The sequence below is a fragment of the Gavia stellata genome, chromosome 9 (assembly GCF_030936135.1).
Source record: "Gavia stellata isolate bGavSte3 chromosome 9, bGavSte3.hap2, whole genome shotgun sequence".
NCBI classification, from domain to species: Eukaryota; Metazoa; Chordata; class Aves; order Gaviiformes; family Gaviidae; genus Gavia; species Gavia stellata.
The window spans coordinates 27,541,818-27,564,070 of NC_082602.1; the positions used below are offsets into that span (position 1 = coordinate 27,541,818).

The 22,253-nt window shown below is 34.7% G+C and overlaps 1 protein-coding gene across 1 annotated transcript in view; it reads left to right on the forward strand.

The window, feature by feature from the left end:
- Positions 1 to 22,253, forward strand: part of SLK (STE20 like kinase) — a 51,330-nt gene that overhangs the window by 15,966 nt on the left and 13,111 nt on the right. The window contains exons 2-12 of the mRNA XM_059820895.1: positions 5,211 to 5,375; positions 7,722 to 7,770; positions 8,540 to 8,689; positions 11,335 to 11,407; positions 11,625 to 11,819; positions 12,492 to 12,573; positions 13,573 to 13,701; positions 15,655 to 17,079; positions 18,444 to 18,574; positions 18,849 to 18,972; positions 19,224 to 19,403. Of these exons, the coding sequence (XP_059676878.1) occupies positions 5,211 to 5,375; positions 7,722 to 7,770; positions 8,540 to 8,689; positions 11,335 to 11,407; positions 11,625 to 11,819; positions 12,492 to 12,573; positions 13,573 to 13,701; positions 15,655 to 17,079; positions 18,444 to 18,574; positions 18,849 to 18,972; positions 19,224 to 19,403 (2,703 nt within the window). The remainder of the gene's footprint in view (positions 1 to 5,210; positions 5,376 to 7,721; positions 7,771 to 8,539; positions 8,690 to 11,334; positions 11,408 to 11,624; positions 11,820 to 12,491; positions 12,574 to 13,572; positions 13,702 to 15,654; positions 17,080 to 18,443; positions 18,575 to 18,848; positions 18,973 to 19,223; positions 19,404 to 22,253) is intronic.

The window sequence follows — 22,253 nt, forward strand, 5'->3', positions numbered from 1 at the left end:
GTAGCTATTTGTTCTTGAATTCAAACTGGTACTTTTAATTACATTTCTCAACATTCGATGTTAGAATTAATGCTTCCTTTTATCTGATCAATTAAAGTAGATTTTTTTTTTTCTAAAAGTCACTAATAACACGTTTCCGTGTTTTGCAAAGAAGTTTGAACACTTGATACTGGTAAATCATGCAGGGTTTTTTTGGTTTCAAAATGCACAGGTCAATATTAAATATGGCATAGTAAATTTATACAAAGTCCAGTGTAGTTTTTCTAGTAGGCCACACTACTTCTTACAGATTTATTTGGTCAGGTTGTTAAAATCTGAAATTATAGCAATTTTTTTTCCTTGGTTCATATGTTTAAGAAAGCCTGAGATCTACTCCTTTCTGATAACTGTGAAACAGCTCTTGCCTTTGTGTTGTACAAGGACAGTTTTTCAGTACTGATTACTCAGACATCATCAGAAAGCGTATGTGGTGCTAGATCTGACAATCCCAGGTTTACACAAAAGCGTAGCTTTTTACATGCAAAAACATCTTTTGCTGGATAGGGATACACATATTTTTCACTTTTTGGCAACCTTGATGATCTATGATTATGACTATAGTTTTGTTGAGAAGAATGAGTCAGAAAGCAAAAGCTTCTTAATTGATTTGTTTTGCTGCCTGCAAAACATGCAGCATGGTTATATAACATCTCAAAAGAGATCAGGCATCAGGAAGAAAGGTGATGAACATTTTTCTGTCTTGCTCTCAGCTTTGTTTCCAGTTGGCTGAACAATAGATGAAGGATGTACTTAACTTTTTTCAGTTGTAAATGGTGTTTAATTTTTAGATGTCTACATGGTACATCACAGGAGGGGAGCTGCACAGTTGGGAAGGAAACATTTGCTGGTGAGGAAACAGCTCCTCACAACCAAGGCTGAAACTTCGTATTGGTCATCTGAAGATGAAAGACTATGAGTTATCTCTGAGCCGTAATCCTATTACTCTGCAACTGTGGCTCGGCTCTCCCTGCTGTCCATGGCTGGGAATATGCAACGTCTTGGCTGAGTGCCCAGACAGTAAACCTGCCTTTTAATATTCTGCTATCAGTCTCCACAAAGTTTCTGGCTCTGGAACTTATATTTGGATATATGATACTGTATAAAAATCCAGGATTGATAGGGAGGAGTCACTAATTTCACATACTTGCAGATCCTAGTTTTGTGTAGAATGGTTATTCTTTCTTGTTCTGATATGTTTTCAAATGTTTACAATGTTTTTGTGCATTAGATGTCATTGCCATTTCAGTGTGAGGGATTTAGGTTCAGAGAGAAAGTAGTTTGCAGGTTCTAATTTACAAGATCATATTTATTCTATGCAAACTTGCAACCCATCTTTCTAAAAGTACTTTGTCTTAGAATTAGGGGAATAAGAGTATTTTTCTGTGTGTTTTCTGCTAATGAGACTGTGCCATCCATTGCAAGAACCATGCTGTAACATACAGTTTGCTATTCCCTTGTGCATGCTATCTCTCTGTAAGTTAATATTCGCTGCAGTAACCGTAAATATACAATCCAAATAGAAGTTTTGGTGGAAGGATTGCAATATTTCTGTATTGTTGCATGTAAGAGTTAATAATCTCTATGTCTTATTGCATTAGTCAGATCTTGGGGGAATGAGTTATTCCAGTGCAGTTTTCAACCATTATGTATGAATCTTTTGAAAAGATCAGATTCTGTTACTGCAAAGAAAGAAAATCTCCTCCTTTCTTCTCTGTCTCCACATAAGGCAGGACTGAACCTTAACCATTGATGATGCCAGTTTGGATTTCTTAACGTAGGACTGAAGGTTAAATCGCCTGTCATGGAAGCAGAATCAAATGTATTTAAGCAGAGCGTTTGGAATAACTTGAATTGGTAGTCGAGAGCTAAAATACAGAAGAAACCACTGGGCTTCTGATACAGGACATATTTGGAAAGGGCAGAACCTCTGAGTAACATGAATGATTATTTGACTTTAAATGTTCATGTACCCAAACACGAAGTGAGTATATGCAAATCAAGTCTGGATTTACACAAACATTTTTGCTCCTGCTCTGACCTTTGGAGAATGTTACGTGACAGAAGAAAGACTTCAGCCAAAGTCTAGAAAAACCAAACGTGCCCACACAAAGCTGTAAATGCTTTTTGTTCCTCTTAATCCAGACGGGGTTTTTTTCCCATACAATACAGTGCTACATAAATCTTATGCATGAACAGTAAAAATCCTTTCCTACGCAGTTCAAAAGAGCATATTTCTGACGTGCTTGCAGCAAGTCGCATAGATCGGTATTTATTATTGAGTGCGTTGTGGGGTGGAGATGTCTTACTCAAAAAGAACTTTTAAAATCTATAGAGCTTGGGGTTTTTTTTTTCAGTTGTAAATTGATGTATACTTAAAATGTTTTACTAGTCCTCAAAAATACCCAGTGGAAATGTGCTAATTCTAAAGCTTTTTTTCTTTTAAGAACTGGGAAAAAAGTCTGGATCTACATCTACAGAATTTTACTATCTCAAGTCAGAACAAAGGCGAACATTTGTTTTGTTTATAATTGTTACGATGCTCATAAAGATAATCATACTGTCTCTATAATCACTTCTGGTTTTTAATGAGATATTTTAATAGAGCTACCACAAGGAGGAAATAAAAGAGACTTATTCAAAGTAGAATTCTAGTTACTTCAAGCAAAAGGATCTGGGAAAAATCAAAATACAAAGTACTCTTGTCAACAGAAAAAAAGCAATATATGCTATAAATGCAGCGAACTCCCTAGCATATAATCATGCATGCTAATTTACCAATGCCTTCCTCTCTCTCTCTCTCTCAAAGGTGAAACTGAATCTGAAAACAGTAACATCTGTTATTGTTACCTGATGTAGAAGTTTAAAATAGTTTTGTTTAAAAAAAACTATTATTACCATTATATAGTTTACATGCAAATTTGTGTAAAAATGGCTAACAGAATTTTTTAAATTATTTTTAAGTATGCTTCTTGTAAGGTACAGTGGGAGAGTGTGTGTCCATGCATGTTTCAAAAAAGTAAATTTACAGTTAATATTTGAATTCTTCAGAAAGGTGCTTTAATAACCATTTTTCCGCACATGCAAAGCTACCAAGTCTAATTCTGTTGTGGCATCAGACATCTGTTTCACCTTTCATGTTTAATTTATAGTGCAGCTCTAGAGTAGGAAGGTTGGTCTTTCATTCTTGCTATAAAGCGTGAAACCAAAACAAATGTTTGCGTTAAGCAGACCTTTTTCTTTTTATTATTAGAATGTGTGTTGGAAAACTTCTTAGTAGTTTGGTTTTGAGTAATGTTGTACAGATCCCTTATCTTTGTTTTAAAAATGAGAGGGCAAATACTGAGGTTGGGAAGATTGGTTGTTTTTTGTTTTGGAAAGAATATTGAGATAAAAATAAATGTTACAGAAAACTTTACCCTCAACATAAGATGAATCAGCTAGGACTATGCTTGTAAGTGTGTTTTGCTGTTATTGTTTTTTTACTGAATGTTATCATAAACCTTTATCTTTAAATCTTTGATTCTCTTTTGCCACATAGAGAGAATTATTTATGGCTGTGAAAGTAATAATATTTAGACCTTGGAAATAATTCTTAAGAATTCTTGCTTGCTGTCTCATATCAGCTTTTGTCTGATACTAGTATAACGAGATTGGGTGAAAAAAGTCAGGTTTTGGGATTCCTGGGTTCATCTCAACTAGGTTTGGGGCCAAGATGCCCCATGCACTGGCTGTGCCAGGAGAGAGACAGGACGAACCCCCTTGTGATGCTTCACACCACCAGTCAGAATTGCCCCTGCAGGTTCTTGTCTTTTGCTGCTTTGGAGAGAGCCTATGTCCCTACTTCTCATTTAATTTCATTTGAATATCTAAAGCCAGGTGAAGTACATCGAGGCCTTTTTTTCATAGTCTTTACATACAATTGGTAAAGTAGACTTCAGTGCTACAACTTCATTTATTCAGAGGCAAAAGGTAGCCACTGGAAATACCTTGGCAAACTAGTGTTTTTATGATGGCTTGAGAAAATACACCTTCTTGTTTAAAGTTTACTAAATTCCAAGTTACAGTATTCCTTCAAACATAACTTGCAAGAGAATTATTAGGAAGTGTGTATAATTTTGCGTGTGTTTATATACACACACATATATAAGCTCTGTGTGTAATGTTTGCTTTATCCCCCCCATATTTAAAAAAAAAAAACATAAACTCACCTTGCCTAGTTGTGCTGGATTGGTTTCTCAGCAATATTCTATAAATAAGTATTTACAGCAACTGGTTTCTGAAATTTTTTTTCTATTTAAATTTCAGTCACCCTAATTGTTTGTAATTTCTTATGTTTAAAAAAGCCAAAGAATACTTAAATGCATAGCAGAAATGCTTTTTTTTTTTTTTTACCTTGGGTACCCAAGGTCTTGTTTTCAAATCAAAATCTTACTTGTTCTCCAGTTGACCTTATCATTATCACTACAACAGTTCTAGCTCCTAGTCTTAAGGTGTGGACTAATAAAGTAGAGGCTGGCAGCATTTTCAGCATGGCCAACTTCAATGAGTAGCCATCTATGGAATTGCTCCTAGACTTCTGAAGCCAAGAGAGTAAAATGCCCAGACAAATGAATGATGGCTTGGCAGCTTTTTAACACGAGCTTGAATACAGCCCCTGGCTGAAGAAGAGCATAACTTACTGATTACTGGTAGAGGATCTGTCTTTCTATGTGGCTTTGCAAACAGCTGTGCTGCCACAACGTGGGGAGTGTCAGAAGAGCAAGAATGTGCAGTCAGAAATTAGAGGGTGGCGGCTACTTAATACTCCTTGCCAAGTGTTAATAGATAGTTTTATGAGGAGCAGCACAGAACTTCATCTTAGTTAGGAGTACAAAGTAGTAACGACCCTAAGCTAATGACTGCATGATGGTTCAAATAATGTGATGATAATTAAGTATTTTTATATTCCTGTCTTTCATTGTTTCTTGACCTTGAGAAAAGTTATTAAATCCTTTTTCTGCTATACTTTATCTAGTCTTTAATATGCAGCTATTCTCTTTTTGTAGAAAAGCAAACTAAAGGCAGGGAAGTAGTACTGAAATGTCAAGAGAGGGGTTTTTGTTGTGTTTTTTTTTGCTGGTGACAGTTGTCTGGTGAAATTCACATATATATGTTTGCTGTGACTTTTATAGGCTCAGAACAAAGAAACTAAAGTACTGGCTGCTGCAAAGGTGATTGATACTAAATCAGAAGAAGAACTTGAAGATTACATGGTTGAGATTGATATTTTAGCATCCTGTGATCATCCTAATATTGTTAAGCTCCTAGATGCTTTCTACTATGAAAATAATCTGTGGGTAGGTATTTTTTCTTCTCCAAATCCTTTTACTTATTTCAAAAGGTTATTGAAATTACATTTTTCTTGGTTATATTAAAAGATCATTTGTCAGTCACAGTTCTTCTGGGTTGTCACTGTTGTGATAACTATTTGGTTTCAAAACTAATTTCTAAATTGTGAGTATGACTTTTAGGAAATTGTCACTGTAAAATGGAGCTACACTGAGTCATTTGGTCAGCAGTTTGAGTCTAAAATTTGGAAATGAGCAGTTCATTTTGGTGTATGGACAGAGTTCTTAGTGCTTATTTGTAACAGCAGGACTCAGATTTTAATTACATTAGCACAATATAGAGTGAGATTCAGAATCCGCAGCTGAAAAATAAATAAGGTGCTGAAAAGGTCAGTCTGTGAAGTATGTATTTTAGATATGAATGAATTGATGAGTACTTCCAGGAAGGACAGTTTACCAGGACTTGAACCATAATTAATTTACTTAAAATCTAGATATTTGTACACAGGCGTATAGTGGGCATACCTATGACTGTACATTACTTTTCTGCAATACCCTGTGCACTGAATAACTTTAACTATGAAAATACAATTTCTTCTTTCAGGTGATCCAGTGCAATATTTATAAGTGCTTTTGGAATTGTACAAAGAATATATTTTTTTTTAAAAAAGAGTTTATATTTAAAAAAGATACCTAAAACAACTAAAAGAAAATTTCCTTGGAGTCTTACAAATATGCTTTATCCTTTAAGGTTGAAAACAATGGAATTGTAAAACCATGTTTCCTGATGTAGATTTATTTTTATAAGCTTTGTGAAAACTTCGTGTGATCTGAATGCAGAGTAAAATAGGATTGTATAAAACAGTGGAATAGTGAAAAAATTTCCATGCATAAAGGTCAGCACGAAAGCAAGTATGCATAAAGGCAGAATATGAAACTGAGTGGATAGGCTTCACTGGCAGAATAAAGATAGAAGAGGATTAAATAGTTTTAAAATAAAATTGTAGATATATAGTTACAGTGAAATGCAGAGACATGAAAGCGGCAAAGGGAGGCCTGTAATAATGTGGTAGGTAAACAGAATTTAGTGGAGGAAAAAAAGAAGAGAATGGTAGTTGGACATAAAATATGTTTTTGCTTTCCAGTTTTAGAAACACAGTTTCTCTACCAAAGAGGCCTTTGTCAGATCAAACAGCAAATCTTAGAGAAAGAAATTCTTTATTTACAATTTCCCACACTTAACTTACTTGGTAGTAGGTATGCAGAAGCATGTAAATGGAATAATGGTTTAAAGGATTTACAGCCTTGCATTATATAATACATTTGTTAGTACCATTGTTGTGAGGATTAATTATAATAGTAATTTGAAGTAATATGTAACATAAGTGCTGTGTATACAAGTGTTATGGTATAAGGTATAATTTGAGGTTTCTTCTTTTATGGGCAATCATACTCTGTTTGTAAAAGTACTCTAAAGGAAAAACATTAAGATATTATTTCCCAGAATATCGACTGTTAAGATTCTGACAAGAAATACTTGTTAGCTATCAGACTTAAAATTGTAATTTAATGTTTAAAGTTCAAATTAAGGAAGAAAAAACACATATGGAAGAGTGGGGTGTCAGTCTTGGATGACCTTTCCTCTTTCTTGCCCTCCTCATTCCCTTTGTCTACTGTCTTTCTCCTTTGTGTATGTTCTTTCTGTCCTACATGTCAGCATAGTTTCTGCCCCAAAATAGTTGCAATTTATTTTTGTTTCAAATGGAAACTGAGAACTGGAGATTGAGTTGTTCTACTATTATTAGATTCTGGGATTAAAGCCTTGATGTATTGTAGGCATCAACAAAAATGGAGGAAAATGAATGTAAACATCTGAATTTACTCCTTTTCTGTAACTTTTAAGAGTATTTTTCCATATTTTCATCTCATCTGAAACAATAGAGGAGATAACAACTGCTACTGGAAAATCATGTAGCTCCTACACTTGGACATTTCAGTCAGAGAGATTATACTATAGAAGTACAGTTTAATAATCGAGAAACAAATTTGCAGGGATTGCGTGAATCACATTACAATGAGTCAGGTTCAAGATGACTGTTTTATTATGCAATTTTATCCTTGGATTTAAACTTTCATCTGAGGATCTCCAAGCATTTTTCAAATAGTTTGCTTGAGCAGCACAGCCCTACTTTTAGCTGGGTAGCAGTACAAATATTTTGCAGAGGTTAGTGAAATAATTTGTCAAGGCCAAGTAGTCTGAAACTCAAGTCTCCCAATAATGCTCCCTTAATCAATGGTTCAGTTCAGTGGAACTGTTTAATTTGTAATTTGTGTATTCTTCTTTTTTATATACAGATCCTGATCGAATTTTGTGCAGGTGGAGCAGTAGATGCAGTAATGTTGGGTAAATAAGTTGTTTCAAATAATAAATTTAATAATATCTTAAAATTGTATTATATATATATTTTAAGACTTGTTTCACATGTGTATTGTTTTGAAGTGTAAATATTTATGTAAGTGATATGCTATATGCATTGAACGTTGGGATTTTTAAATTAGCATTTACAGCTATATCTATGGACATTTTAACTTCTTAAGTTAGATTAATTTTCTCTCATTTTTACAGTGTTTATTTGCTTTTCAAAGCATGTTTTTGTCTTGATCCTTTAAGTGAATGTGATGAGGTCTCATATGATTATGGAGCTCTCAGTTTTTATAATCTATATGAGCCCTTTTCAGGATCTCATTCTTCCCCTTCCCCTGCCATCTTCCAAATTACATTGTGATAATTTTTTATATTGCATCAACCTTAAAGTTAGATTTTTCTGCGCTTATTCTGCAAATTAGGTGAACACTAATACCAGTAAGTAAAGGATCTAGTCTTTAACATCTCGGTGTACTGTACAAAAGAACCAATCTCTAAACTGTATAGCCTTTTCACAGTTCAGATAGGTAGATGTACATAGTTCATAACGAGGAGGATTTTGGGTACAAGGGATGAAATTTTTACTGAAAGGAGCAAATATTTTAAGATAGAAGACTTTCTGACATACGATGTTCAGAATCTGTCAGATTAATTAATTTTCACATATACCTCTATGCTGATTGCTATGAACACATAACAACATAAAATGCAAAAATGTTGTGTTTATTTCTGTCTCTTTCTCTTGTAGAGCTTGAAAGGCCATTAACAGAGCCGCAGATCAAAGTGGTGTGCAGGCAGACACTGGAAGCATTGAACTACTTGCATGAAAATAAGATCATCCACAGAGATCTAAAAGCTGGCAATATTCTTTTCACATTAGATGGAGACATTAAACTAGGTAAGCATGTTGCATATAAAAGTCTTTCTCAGTACTTTGCATGGTCTTATAATTGTATTTTCTTTAGGCTGTAGTTTGGTAGAGTTCAGTATTTCTCTATTTAAATATCAATCTAAGAATGAGATTTTTTTTCAGTTCCAAGTGGTTTGCTACTCTGGAGAAGGAAGGAAGGGGGAAAAAAAAAAAAGCTTGAGTAAATGTCCTAACCGTGCTTGGCGCAGCTTTCAGACTTCAAAATTAGCAAGGGTAGGAGTCATATCAATATCTGTACCAAGTTGCCTGAAGTCAGACACACATCCTACTGTTTCTTGGTATAATGTTCTTAAGTATACTTATCTTTACTGTGGTAACATTAGAACTTCCCTCTAAAGTTGTTAGTTTAGGAAATGAACATCCTTCACTATCACCAAAAACCAGAACCTAGTACTGTTGTCTCTTCCTTTATTGAGAGAGAGAAGTAATAATTTTAATTACTCAGCTTAGTTTTTTCATGCCTTTCTAATTGTTTGTGGCACTGAAATTAAGATAGAACAGTCTGGAAGAAAATTAATACAAGCTTTCTGTTGTTGATTCCTATTATTTTATCTGAATTTAAGCAGTCATCCACATTTTTCCCTCTGATGTGGTAGGGAATCTATGAGGATTCCTCCATGAAGTACTGATAAAGGACTGCTGGTGGTGAATAGCATCCCTTCATTCAGCAAGGAGAAGGTAGAAATTGTCTGGATCCACTTTATTCAGGGCTTCATCAGGGGCAAATGTGTATAAGCTGTCAGCCTTTATAGTGGCTCTACCGATGTCATAGTTCCATGACATAGCAGCTTGCTATGGTTTGCAGGTTTCAAAATTTGCAGGTTTCAAAATTTCTCTCTACATGACATGTGGGATTAGTTGTACTTCTTTGGATGCAAGGTAAACAGAGGGTAAAGGTAAGGCGAATCGGAACATCACCACAGTGAACTGGGGCTCTAAATTCCTAGCCTTGCTACAGATGTTCCTTTTAAACATAAGCGAGATATATCCAAATTCACAAATATATCTACTACCTAACTCGTATTGATCGCAGTGTCTCTGCAAGGTATAGTGCATCATCTCTGTTAAGAAGTTGAGAATACTTAAGAACCTGCTTTGCTAGATTGGTCAGTTAAGTGTATCTGTGCTTTTTGCATGGATTCCCTTGCACAAGATTATTACTTGTGCATATACTTGCACGTACCTTTCTCTTCATCCGCAAAGTATGGGTAACTTCACTATTTTGGCTTTTCTTGGAAGCCTGATTATTTAGTGATGGACTCAGTCTCATAGGCCTTATTTATAAATGTATTAGAACCACTATCTTAGTATATTAGTACTACTGTAAAAGAAATCACAGATCATAGAAAGAGTCTTATGGTCAGAGAGAGAATCGTTTGTTCCCGTTCATTTTATTTGCCTCGCATGACGTGGCTCCTCCTTATACAGACTGGAACTATTTTAAGTTTTTGTCAAGCTTTGCTGATATATAGAACTGTGCAGGCTGTCAAGATACTAGTTTACCATTCAGACCACAGGGAGATTTCTTCCACACATATATTTAGTGATGTATTCAGGTCTGCTAATTAGGATTTCTAAAAAAAGATTTGCTTTATTTTTTTGAAAAGTGTATAGCATCCCTTGAAAGAGCATTTTGCTCCTTTTAAACTCTCTGTGTTTTGCTTCTGGTACACGAAGAAATGGGTAATTTCTTGTTTTAAAAATACGTGAATGGCAAATACATTTTCTTTGTTGCATTTTATTTTTCTAAGAATTCGAGTTTTATTATTTCAGTATCTGTAGTCCCTCAAGATTTCAGATTTTGCATTTGAACAAATAGCTCTGTTAATCCTTTTTTTTTTTTTGACAGAGCAAAATTAGGCTTCTCAAGTGTTGAGCCCATAAAGTAATTTTGTACAGATTAAAGATGGCAACATATGGCTATTTTTTCCCTTTGCTGTAGTATCTAGATCTTCATTAAGAAAGTTACATCTATAATAAGCATATAACACTTACTTAAATGTCATCTTTTTTTTCTAAGTGAGAAATGTAGTGATTTATAAACAAGCAATATTAATTGCAAAGGTAAAGTTGATTTTTGGTTGGATGTTACCTCAAAGGTGCATATGTGAGCTTTCACTTATTTAATATAAAGTGAAAAGTCATGTGGAAAGAAACCCGTAGGATAAAGTGAAAATCTAGCTTTATGAGAATTTGAATCCTGAAGTTAAAAATTGAATGAGTTGTTGAATTAATGAGAGAGCTAATATGCCATGTCTGAGGAATACAGCCTTTATAGGCTAAAGAAATTATTTTCTAATTAAAATAATTTAACCTGCTTATCCCTACAGTAAATACATGCATTGGTCTTGTCCCACACAACTCAACAGTAGCATTGCTTTTTTTGGCAATGAAGAATCACGTTTATTTAGTATCTTTTATTAAAAATGCTGTAGAACTTTGCCACTCAGTTATCAGAACACAAATATTTTTATCTCTTTTATCACTTTAAAGTTTTAATACTGCAGAATGTTTGTTCTGGAACAAAAAACATTTTAAAAACAGTTGTAAAATACAAAAATATAATATGTTTTCCACCACCCAGTTAATAGCATTTTACTGTTTGCTTTAAGCGGATTTTGGAGTATCAGCTAAAAACACAAGAACAATACAAAGAAGAGATTCTTTTATTGGTACACCATATTGGTAAGTGCACTCTTTTGCTGAGTTTTTAGTATGAACTCATATCTTAATATTACCTTTGTTGTTAATATTACAAGCTTGATACAATATCGTGTAAATATATCAAGTGAGAGTAGAATGTGCTTCTTAAAATGCTTCAGTGAATTTATCTATGTAGAACGTTTTTCAGAACAAATAAGAGTGCATTTTCTAATGTGGTACTTCATTATTCTCTTTACAGGATGGCTCCAGAAGTAGTAATGTGTGAGACCTCTAAAGACAGGCCTTATGATTACAAGGCTGATATTTGGTCTCTTGGCATTACTTTAATAGAAATGGCTCAAATAGAGCCACCTCATCATGAATTAAATCCAATGCGAGTGCTTCTGAAAATAGCAAAATCTGATCCGCCTACATTAGCACAGCCTTCAAAATGGTTAGTATTTTATTTACAACTTTCCCAACACAATTTGTGGATTTTGAGTATGAGGCATGCCAAGTTGTATATTTGCTAAATTTATGTTCATGGGCGTAGACCTGTTGAACTTTATGGGACTAGCTTTATGCATAAAGTTAGGTACATATTCTATATACATTTGTACATGTATACATATGTACATACATCTCCTTACACAATTGGGTCTATGGCCTTTTTGTCGTAGTCCTGTATAGAAGCTTTTACACTGAAATATGTTGCAGATTTTGCATTAAAATGTATCCAAAATAGCTTTTTACAAATGCAGTAGAAGATCGGAAGACCATCTGAAAAAGAAAATTGTGTGAAAGAAGACTGAAGTGTTTTCATACTAAGAAAACATGTTAAAAAGCCATTATCTATTTGGTCATTTTAATATCTTTATGTGATTCAGTTAGTGATATAGCAGATGTGGTATATTATAAATCTAGAGCCAAAAGTAAACTCTCCTATAAATGGAAGAACATTTTAATATTGTATTTGTGCCACATTGGTCTTTGCATTCCCATACTATCTTGGTGATTTTCTAAATCAATAGCAGGACCTGGAGCTGCAGTGTAGATGCATGTGAAAGCAAAAGAATATTTCAGTATACCCAAAAGAAAAACTACTACCTGTGTGCTTTTTGTGTAGGTCATCAGATTTTAAAGATTTTCTGAAGAAATGTTTGGAAAAGAATGTAGATGCAAGATGGAGTGCAACTCAACTTCTACAGGTAGGAAGAGTTAATTGTTCAGAACTATTGTTTAAAGGGAAGCATATTTTGTATTTTTTAAAAGCAGATCAGTATCATGGTAACAATTTAAATAATCTCAAATTAAGTGTTTGTACACAATCTGTTTTTAACATTGTTAGATTGATCCTTATTTGGTAAAATGGGACTAAATTATGCTAAGTGCAGATCAAATTCTTTGTTTACATATTTTGATGTAATATAACTAATTACTTTGCATAAGTATTTAAATTATACTTTGATACTTATAATGGATGAAGGAGATATTTACATAAGTAGTCAATTGCTGACAGGTGTTTTAAAAGCTTTAGTGCTCAACCTTCCTCTATAATGCTGTCACTGCAGAATAGCTAAAGAGGAGTAGATGTGACTAGGTACATTTGATTCTGTTTAACGTCAGCACGCATTTACTTTATCCAGAATACATCCGGCATATGTTGAATAGATTTAAGCAGCAGGGCCAAGCAGAGAAAGAAGATTCAGACAATAGGAGAAGAACAGATAGCTGTTTCTTCTTAAAGAAAAATGTAGAATTCTATGTTCTTGTTAGGAAAAATAGTTCTAAAGACAAAGCAGACTTCTTCTAGAAAGAATATTTCTAGATAAAGTTTATCAGAAAATAATTTAACTGTGGAACTGAAAAGAAATGAAACCCACTTCCAGAAAAAATAACCTTTTAAAAAATCTTTCTACTTTTATTCTTTGGATTGTGAAACAGGTCAGTATAAATTAATTATTTGTATTTTTAGCAAGTTTGTTAGACTACTTACACAGTATATTTGAATACAAATGTTTTGATTTTAAAACTTCTGCAGAAAAAATACATTAAGACAGTTACGATTAATGTTAACTGTGAATCTTGAAGTTTGAGAGAACCAAAGTAACGTTTTTCTGAAGTTATAGTCCTTTCAAGTTATGATTTTCCCACTATGTACAATGAAGTCAGCACTTAATATTGTGCTTATTTTTTACTTTCACAAGCATCCGTTTGTTACTGCTACTTCCAATAAACCAATAAGAGAATTGATTGCAGAAGCTAAGGCTGAAGTTACAGAAGAAGTTGAAGATGGTAAAGATGAGGACGAAGAAGAAGAAACAGAAAATTCTCTGGTCAGTTTAAAACTTACTTTTTTAAATATGCAACTAGTTTCAATCACCAGTTTCCTATGGAGAACTCAGTTTCTGATGTACTACTCAACTTTTGCATCAAGTCTTCTAAGAATAACAGCATAAACATACTGTAATCTTATTACAAAATAAGTAGGCAGCATTTTCAAAATTAGCATGTTCTTAAACTCATTAAGAACTAATGATAAAGAATGTTAGCTGATAAAGGGTATTATCTTCATTTATTTTTACGTGTAGAGTTTTAAAAATCAGATATTGATTTTTATTTAAATGGTTTTAAGTCAAAATGACTAGATGAATGAGTAAATGTGTATTTGTATTCCATAAGATGCTTAAAACATTAAGGAAGGCATGTGACCATTATACTATAAACTACGTTTGTGATTTTACAGCATGGCTGTCAAAGGAAAAAACAAAAGCAAAAAAACCTGTATTTCACCAAGACAAGGTTGCATTTATAAGTGTATTTCTAAAGATGTTCCTCAAAGGGCAAAGCCATGAAGTTCAATTATATGGTAGTAGGTTGCAGGGTATACAGGTAGTGTGCTCTCTGACTTAACTGGCTGAAGCACTATAAACATGGACAGTGACCAGTACCAGCGGTAGCTGCCGTTAGCAGCAATGGTAACGAAGCCAAATACTTGTGCACAAGAAGCGTGCCTCCATTCCCTCCTCACCCCTCACCAAGCTAGTCATGTCCCCTGCCCTTCATACCACTTTCCCTATCCACCCCAGCAGATCTCCAAGCGTGCATTCCCACCAACTTCCTCCAGGACTTATTGTCTATCTCCTAAGGCATCACTCACTACCTCCTTCTGCTGATTAGCTGCTAGGCCATCAATAGGGTTGGGCTGAAGTCCACCCTGTGACTCAAGTGTCTCAGCCAGCAGGTTAGGAAACTGTGAGGTAGATGCATTTACATTATTTACTTGTGGTAGTTTTAAAAACTGCTTGGAGCTCAACACTAAGCTTCTAGAACAATTACATGAAGGAATCTTTTAAATGCACTTTTGACTTATAAGGAAATTGTTTTTTGTATGCTTAGGAAAACCTTAAGGTAGGAAATGCACAATCTAACCTATGCTTGTTACAATAGCTAACCTAGTATGTTCCCAATGGCAAATCAGAAGCCTGATCTGCAAATTACAGGGTTCTAAAAGTAAATGTAGACAGAGAGATATCGCAATCACTTTGAAAAATGAAAGGGCAATTATGGTTAAAATGACACTTTATTAGTATCTTCTTTTGTATGTCTGTATGTAATCTGATAACATGCATTCATATTCCGGCAGCAGCAATTTCTAGTTATGTAACTGTTCCTATTCTAGTTCCTTATTGCCACTTAATCAAATCTGCTGGAGGTTTTCACCATTTTAATGGAGTTTCACAGTGATTAAAAAATAGACCAAAAATTTTCGGGCATTTTTAACAAAGAACACAAGGAAAGATATTCTTTTTGATGGAGCAAAGGAAGGTCTTAATATTGCATTTTATCAGTGCTGCACTAACTAAAGCTACACAGCTTCTCCCTAGCCAAACTGGCACAATGACACATGTCTTTCAAATCCAACTGTAGCTGGAACTGCTGGGGAGCTAAACTAATAATAAAAAAACCCCACAATGTGACTGGAAAAAGACTCTTGAAGATTCTGTTAAGCATGAGGCAGAGGGCTGACCATGATCCCTTTCCTTCAATCACAGTATATTTTATTAAATTATGAGACATGGAAGAGGGTTCCTGTGAAACTGTTCTGTTCAGAGCCTGTCTACAGTTTGTGCACTTGTTCTGTGGTAATACCAAGTGAAGTACTCTGAGACCATCAATATAACTGCCTGTAAATACAATATTCATCTCTAATAGGGTATTCTTCAGTAGAACTGTGCTTTAATTAAGTTAGAAAATGATTAAATATTTTTCTTCCTTTAATTTTTTAGCAGTTACCCGCAGACAAGCGTGCATCCTCTGACCTTAGTATTGCCAGTTCTGAAGAGGATAAACTTTCACAGAATGCCTCTGTTCTGGAATCTCTTTCTGAGCAAACAGAAAGTAATGCAATTGAGGACAAAGCTGGCACTATATTTCCAGCTGACAAAACAACTGGAGATGAATCTGAGGACATTAAATTTAGGAAAACAGCTGATAACATATGCGGTACTACTGTTGGTGATATGAAAGTGCAGAATGGTTCTGTGCCAACTGGTGAAGATGAGCAAAGCAAAATATTGCCAGCTGAAAAGAATACAGAAACCCTGGAAAAACCACATAAAGATACAGAACTCCAGAAAGGAGGGAAAGAACTTGATGTGGTAACAAAATCAGAAATAAAGGATGAACCCAACCTAAAAATAGAGAAAGAAAATTACTTGGTAAATGAACAGACAGAAGATAATAAACTGAAAATAGTACCTACAACTGAAAATAGTGTAGAAACTGAAGAAGCCATTTCTAAAGAAACTGGTGAAAAAGAAGAGAAAGAGAACAGAAAAGATCTCTCAAAGGGTAAGGAAGAAAAGGTCCCTGCAGAAAATACTACAGAGCAAAAGGAAGATAAAGATGAAGCTCAGAAAGAGGCAGTAATAGACTCCACTACAGAAACTCTACTTAATGCTGCAGATAAAGTGGCTGATGAAGAAAAGGAACTAATAAAGCATGGAATTGACAACATTAAGGAGATAGGTGGTATTGCTGAAACACAGATCAGTGACGGGGATAAAATACCTGAGACAGAGGATAAGCCAGTGGAAAGTCAGGATAAGCAGGTCCATGAGATAATCAGCTCTGAAGAAACTCTATCAGAAAGCCAAGATGAAGCAATCAAAGTAGACAAGAAACTGGCAGAAACTGAAAATGAGGATATTTGTAATACAAGCAGCATGGAGGAAATAGAGATCAAAGACTCTGGAAAAGATGATGTAGACCAGAAGGCAATGCAGAGCAAGCCTGAGGATATTTCTAATAAAGTGGTGGATAGACTGACTGATATGGACCAAAATTCAGAAAAGCACAGACCTGAGAATATCCAGGAAAACAATATTCAGATAGACAAAGAACATTCGGCAGTTACTTCTGATGAAATAATGAAGAATAAGCTTCAAGATACTGCCGATGAACAAGCTGATGACTCTGAAGTCACTCCAGTCCCCAGTATTAGTATCAGCACTGAAGAAAGTGAGGAGAAAGTCAAAACAGATAATCAAGACAATACTGAAACTTTACAGCAGCTAGAATCGGAGAATTTGAAGGAAAATGATGCAGATTCAGGCACTGGTTCTACAGCTGATAACAGCAGCATTGATTTGAACTTGTCAATTTCTAGTTTCCTTAGTAAAAACAAAGAGACAGGATCAATATCTTTACAGGTAAGTATAAGCAATCATATATTTTTATATAAAATCCTATGTGAGTGTGACCCTAAAATTATCTCCAGGTTTGACCTTTGCAACAAAGAAAATTGAGTGAGAAACTAGTATGACATTATGGAATATAAAATTTTGTAGAAACCGAAGTACTCTAAATTGCATGCTCTAATGATGTCTGGATTTTGTGCAGTTATGTAGCAAAGGTAGAAGCTACAGAGATGCTAATTATTTTCATATTTTGTTGCATAGTTGTATTTTAAAAATGTAGAGTAGCATATAACAGGAAGTCTAACAATATTAAAGGTGAAGATTTGTGAATGGTCGTAGTACGGAGCTCATAGTCAAGAAGACTTGTTCAATGCCTTACTCTGCACAAAATCCCTGTTTAACAGGACAAATCTCTTATAACATCTAATCTTATACGGAATTCCTGTCACTTCCATCTTCTGTCTCTCTGTTTAGATTTATAACATCTAAGGCAGATAACCTCTCAGGTTTGTTTATTCCGAACACTATACTCCTATGGTTGTACTATATTGATGAAATTATGCCAGTATGAATGAGCTTATTCAGAGGAAGCACATTTCAGATTATGAACTTTATTTATATCTTTATACTAATATGATGATAGCCATACTAGGATAGTAACTGTGTAACCGTGGGTTTGAAGAAAAAAAACAAACCCAAAAAACAAACAAAAAAAAAACCCAAACAAAAATCATAACTTGGTTTAGCTGTGCTAAGTGTGACTTCAGGCTGTTTGCAGTAGCCTTAACACAACGGAGACGCAGTTTCAGCTGGGGTCTCTCTTCTCTTGTAATGAAACAATAGCAGCTCTGAGAATTGAGATGTCTCCAGTTCTGTCAGCAAGATCATCACATGATTTTTGACTAATATATATGAACAAAAAAAAAAAACCTTGCTCGTTTAATTTGTGTCCAAAGCACAAGCGAGTAGGTGAGTAAACTGCTATTCTGTTTCAGTAGTGTTTTTCAGAATGAAATATCTTTTTTGGTAACTGGGAAAATGATGGTCAAAAGCAAACAGTAATTGCAACTGTCTTCGGTTCTTGAAAACTGCATCAGTTCTGTTCAGGGTTTATCTAGATTTATTTTTTTTTTCTTCTGGCAATTTAGATCATCAATAATTACAGTTTTCCTTTGCTGACTAGTGAAAGTTTCAGTACATTAGAATTTTTCAAGTTCTCACTTGATTAGTGAGGTACCTGATAAGCAAGAAGAACTCCTGATTACTGTACGGTAGGCCTTCACAGAATTATTTGAAGTAATTTAATGTTAAGAAAAAAAGGTAAAAAAGAATATAACTTAAATAAGTACAGAATAACTTACCAATGCTTTATTCAGGAAACTAGAAGACAGAAGAAAACTTTAAAGAAAACTCGGAAGTTTGTTGTTGATGGAGTAGAAGTGAGTGTAACCACATCAAAAATAGTTACTGAAAATGACTCAAAAAGTGAAGAAATGAGATTTCTACGGTAAGTGTTTTTAAAAGCATAATTTACAAGAGGTTAGCAGCTAATTCTTTTTCTCTTTGAATAAAAGGCGGCAGCTAATGATCTTATTTCTCTAATATTTGGGGATTAATTTCCATTATTTTCGTAGTAGAAAGGAATGTAAAGTGTTTCTTAATAAGACAATCGATTCAAAACTAGTTTTACTGGACCCAAGTTGTAGTTGCTTTTTTCATCTTTTGTTATTTTCCACTTCTTCTGTTTTCCATCAATATTAAGTGTTCTTTTTCATTATTAGACGTCAAGAGCTAAGAGAGCTAAGACTTCTTCAGAAAGAGGAGCAGAGAGCCCAACAGCAACTCAGTAATAAGCATTTGCAACAGCGAGAACAGATGTACAGACGTTTTGAACAGGAAATGACAGTGAGTTTCTGGATTTTGGTGCTCTTAAAATATGGCGTCTTAATGGAGTAGGCAGAATACTACCAGCAGCAATCAGGTGTTTCCTTTTATGATGGCTATAGCTTAGTTTTTCATTCCATCGTGGGGTGTCCAGCTTGTACGCTAGAACTTGCCTGCCAGGATAGTTCATCATGGCCATCCTCTGCTGTGGTACAGCACTCCACTGAACAGAATTTAATATTCTAAAAAAAGATGCCAAATTGTTTTTACAGAGTAAAAAGCGACAGTATGATCAAGAAATAGAAAATTTAGAAAAACAGCAGAAACAGACAATAGAGCGCTTGGAACAGGAACACACAAATCGTTTACGAGATGAAGCAAAACGCATCAAAGCAGAACAGGAGAAGGAATTGTCCAAATTCCAGAACATGATGAAGAACAAAAAAAAGGAGGTAAGAGAAAATGATGATAATATAGAAAATAAGGAGTATGGCCATAGCAAACAGCTGAGATTAGGTCTCCCAGAAGCCTTGTCAACCTCATGTGCTATACTGATTTGTGGAAGGTAACTAGCAGTCAGTATTATTTCTTTTGTTTTACTGCCTAAAGTGAAATGCCAACAGCTAATAGGAAGATTTAGGTATTGACTTAATCTAGAAAACATCACCAAGTTAAAGACTTTATTTTTCAGAGAATCTTTAATGAAGTATTTTCTCTCAAATATTAAATTAAGAAAAAGTATTTTCTTAAAGATTGTGAAAAATAATTGAGATTTCTACTTTAAACAAATCCAGCTATAGCTACTTAGTAAATACTTAGCAAATTAGAATTTTGAAGAAAAGAATATGATCTTGATTACTACCGAGAACTACTCAAATTCCAGACTTTTTTTTTGAGTAATTTGTTAGATTTTTATTGAACGTGTGCTGCTGCTCTTTAGAATTTCTTTATATGAAGTGACCGCAGTTACATGGATTTAGTTTTTTAACTCAGAAAGGAAAGCCAGAAGAGAAAAGTTAACCTAAAATCCTTTTACAGTTAACTTCATACGTGTCATACAGTTAAGACAAAATGAATGACATTTGACACTGATGCCTTATGCTGTTAATTTGCTTGCATTAGAACAAGAGAAGGTGATGCGTTTCCATATGGATTTTGCATCTTAAAAGACGTTTTATTTAATTTTCAGATCAATTGTGTAGTGCTCATTTGCATATAAGTGGCTCTAGTGTTTGCTCTAATAGTTACTAGACTCAGAGATGTCTTTAGAAATCTGTAGTGTCCATGCTTTGGCATAGAATGATCCTGTAATACAAAAGTGCATAAAAAAATCTAAGCTGTATTCCGTTTGAACCATATGCTCATATGTAAATAACAATTTTTCTTCTTTTGCGGTACCTCTTGCATTTTTGAGTCTCTCTCTATTTACTGGTGATTGGGTCCTACATGGGAAAGTGGGAAGAATTTTACGTATTGCTTTGAGCTAAAAGCAGTTCTTTCATGGAAACAGGAATAGCATGTGGTGATTTGGACTCTGTTTTCTGATGATGCTTCCACTATTAAACAAACAGGCATTTGTTTTTGGGTGCATAGTTTTGTACTTAAAGCTTAAGAAGGCAATTTACAGTTTGAAGGAAAATGCAGCTGGTGCTCTAAAACTAGCCATGCTATATTGGAGTGTGCAATGTTACAATTTTTATAATTCTTAAATAAAACACATCAGCAAATTTACAGATTAATAGTCAGTTGATTTAGCCAGGTTATATTTAGAATGTTTCTACTAATCTAGTCTAATTCACCTTGCACTGAAACACATTCCATTCTGGCATACGTGTCATGAAAAGTTTCTTGGAAACATACTTATTTATTGGTGGGTTTTGCTCTTAAATTCTTCAGAACCAAACACTTACAACCAATTAATATTTTGTTTGCTTGTATGACTATTTTAAAGACATAACCTGTGTAGATGTCATTTATGGTTGGAGACACTAATAATGGCATCTTATAAATTCATGTTTGAGACAGTGTCAGAAATAGCTGGTTTTCAGTGGAAGTTATTTTAAACTTCCAACGATTTTTCACAGCTTTACCATGAGGTAAACATACTCTGTAGTCCTTTTGCCACAGTGCTTCAAGAAAATACCACTTTTGCAGGTGGTGGTTCTTAACTATTGACCATTCTAGCTGCTGCATGAAAGCACAAGCAAGAGGCTGCTGTTTCTGAGAGCACTAGGCAGCATTTGCATGCAAAAAGAGGCTGGCATATACCTCCTTTCTGCGCTGTGCTGGCATACATAAAGCATGTATTGTTCCTTCTCTTCTCACTAAGCTCTTTTCACTAAACTAACATCCCTGCCACTGAAGTAATGCACGCTTCCCAGTACCTCTAGTGCTTGACCTGCATGTCCTGTGTTCACAGTAATGCTTGCTGTGGAGAAAAAGTGTTCTTTTTGCCACCTTCTGCATGCTTATATACACTGTAGGTTTTATGTGAAGTGGAGAAAGCACCAAAAGAGCTGAGAAAAGAGCTCATGAAACGCAAGAAAGAGGAGCTTGCACAAAGCCAGCATGCTCAGGTAACAATGGCAGCTTCAAGCTACTAAAATACAAAAGGCAGCAGTATTCACACAGCTTGATGATTTCACTTCTTGTTGTTGTTGAGTGAATATGGAACTTAACTCAAACTAACCCTATGTACTGCTCTCTGTCTTCAAGTACTCCCATGTCACATCCCATAGAGTATGCTGTGTAGAAATGTAGGAGCTGCGATTTCCAGGTTTGTGCTGTTAAGCGTAATATTTTGTATGCTGTACCAAAAAAGAAAGGTATTTTTCTACAGCAGGTTTGTTTACAGTGCTTTTATGAGTGGTAAGTATCCCATAGGTCCATCTAATTATAAAGGTTACAGTCAGAAGTAAGTTTTGAGCAATATAAGCACAGGGGAGGAAAACATATATAATATGTAAGCATGAGGCATCTTGTTCATAGAAGCAGAACAGATTAGGTAAAATGAAGTTATTTAAATGTCAAAGTGTAGGTGTATGGAAACTTTACAAGACATCATCTATAATTTCACACCTTCAGACTTGCTGCTTTTATATGACCCAGCTAGAAAGGGGGCTAGTATTTTAGAAAATACTGGCTTTGTGATGGCCACAGCTTATACAGAGTGACTTTGCACCACAACAGAGCAGGTTTGGATTGAGTAACTTCAAGAATCAATGTTTATGTGAGTGACCTAGCAGAAAATAATAGCAACTTTATTAGATTACGTGTTTAATTCAAGAGTGGATTTTCCAGGA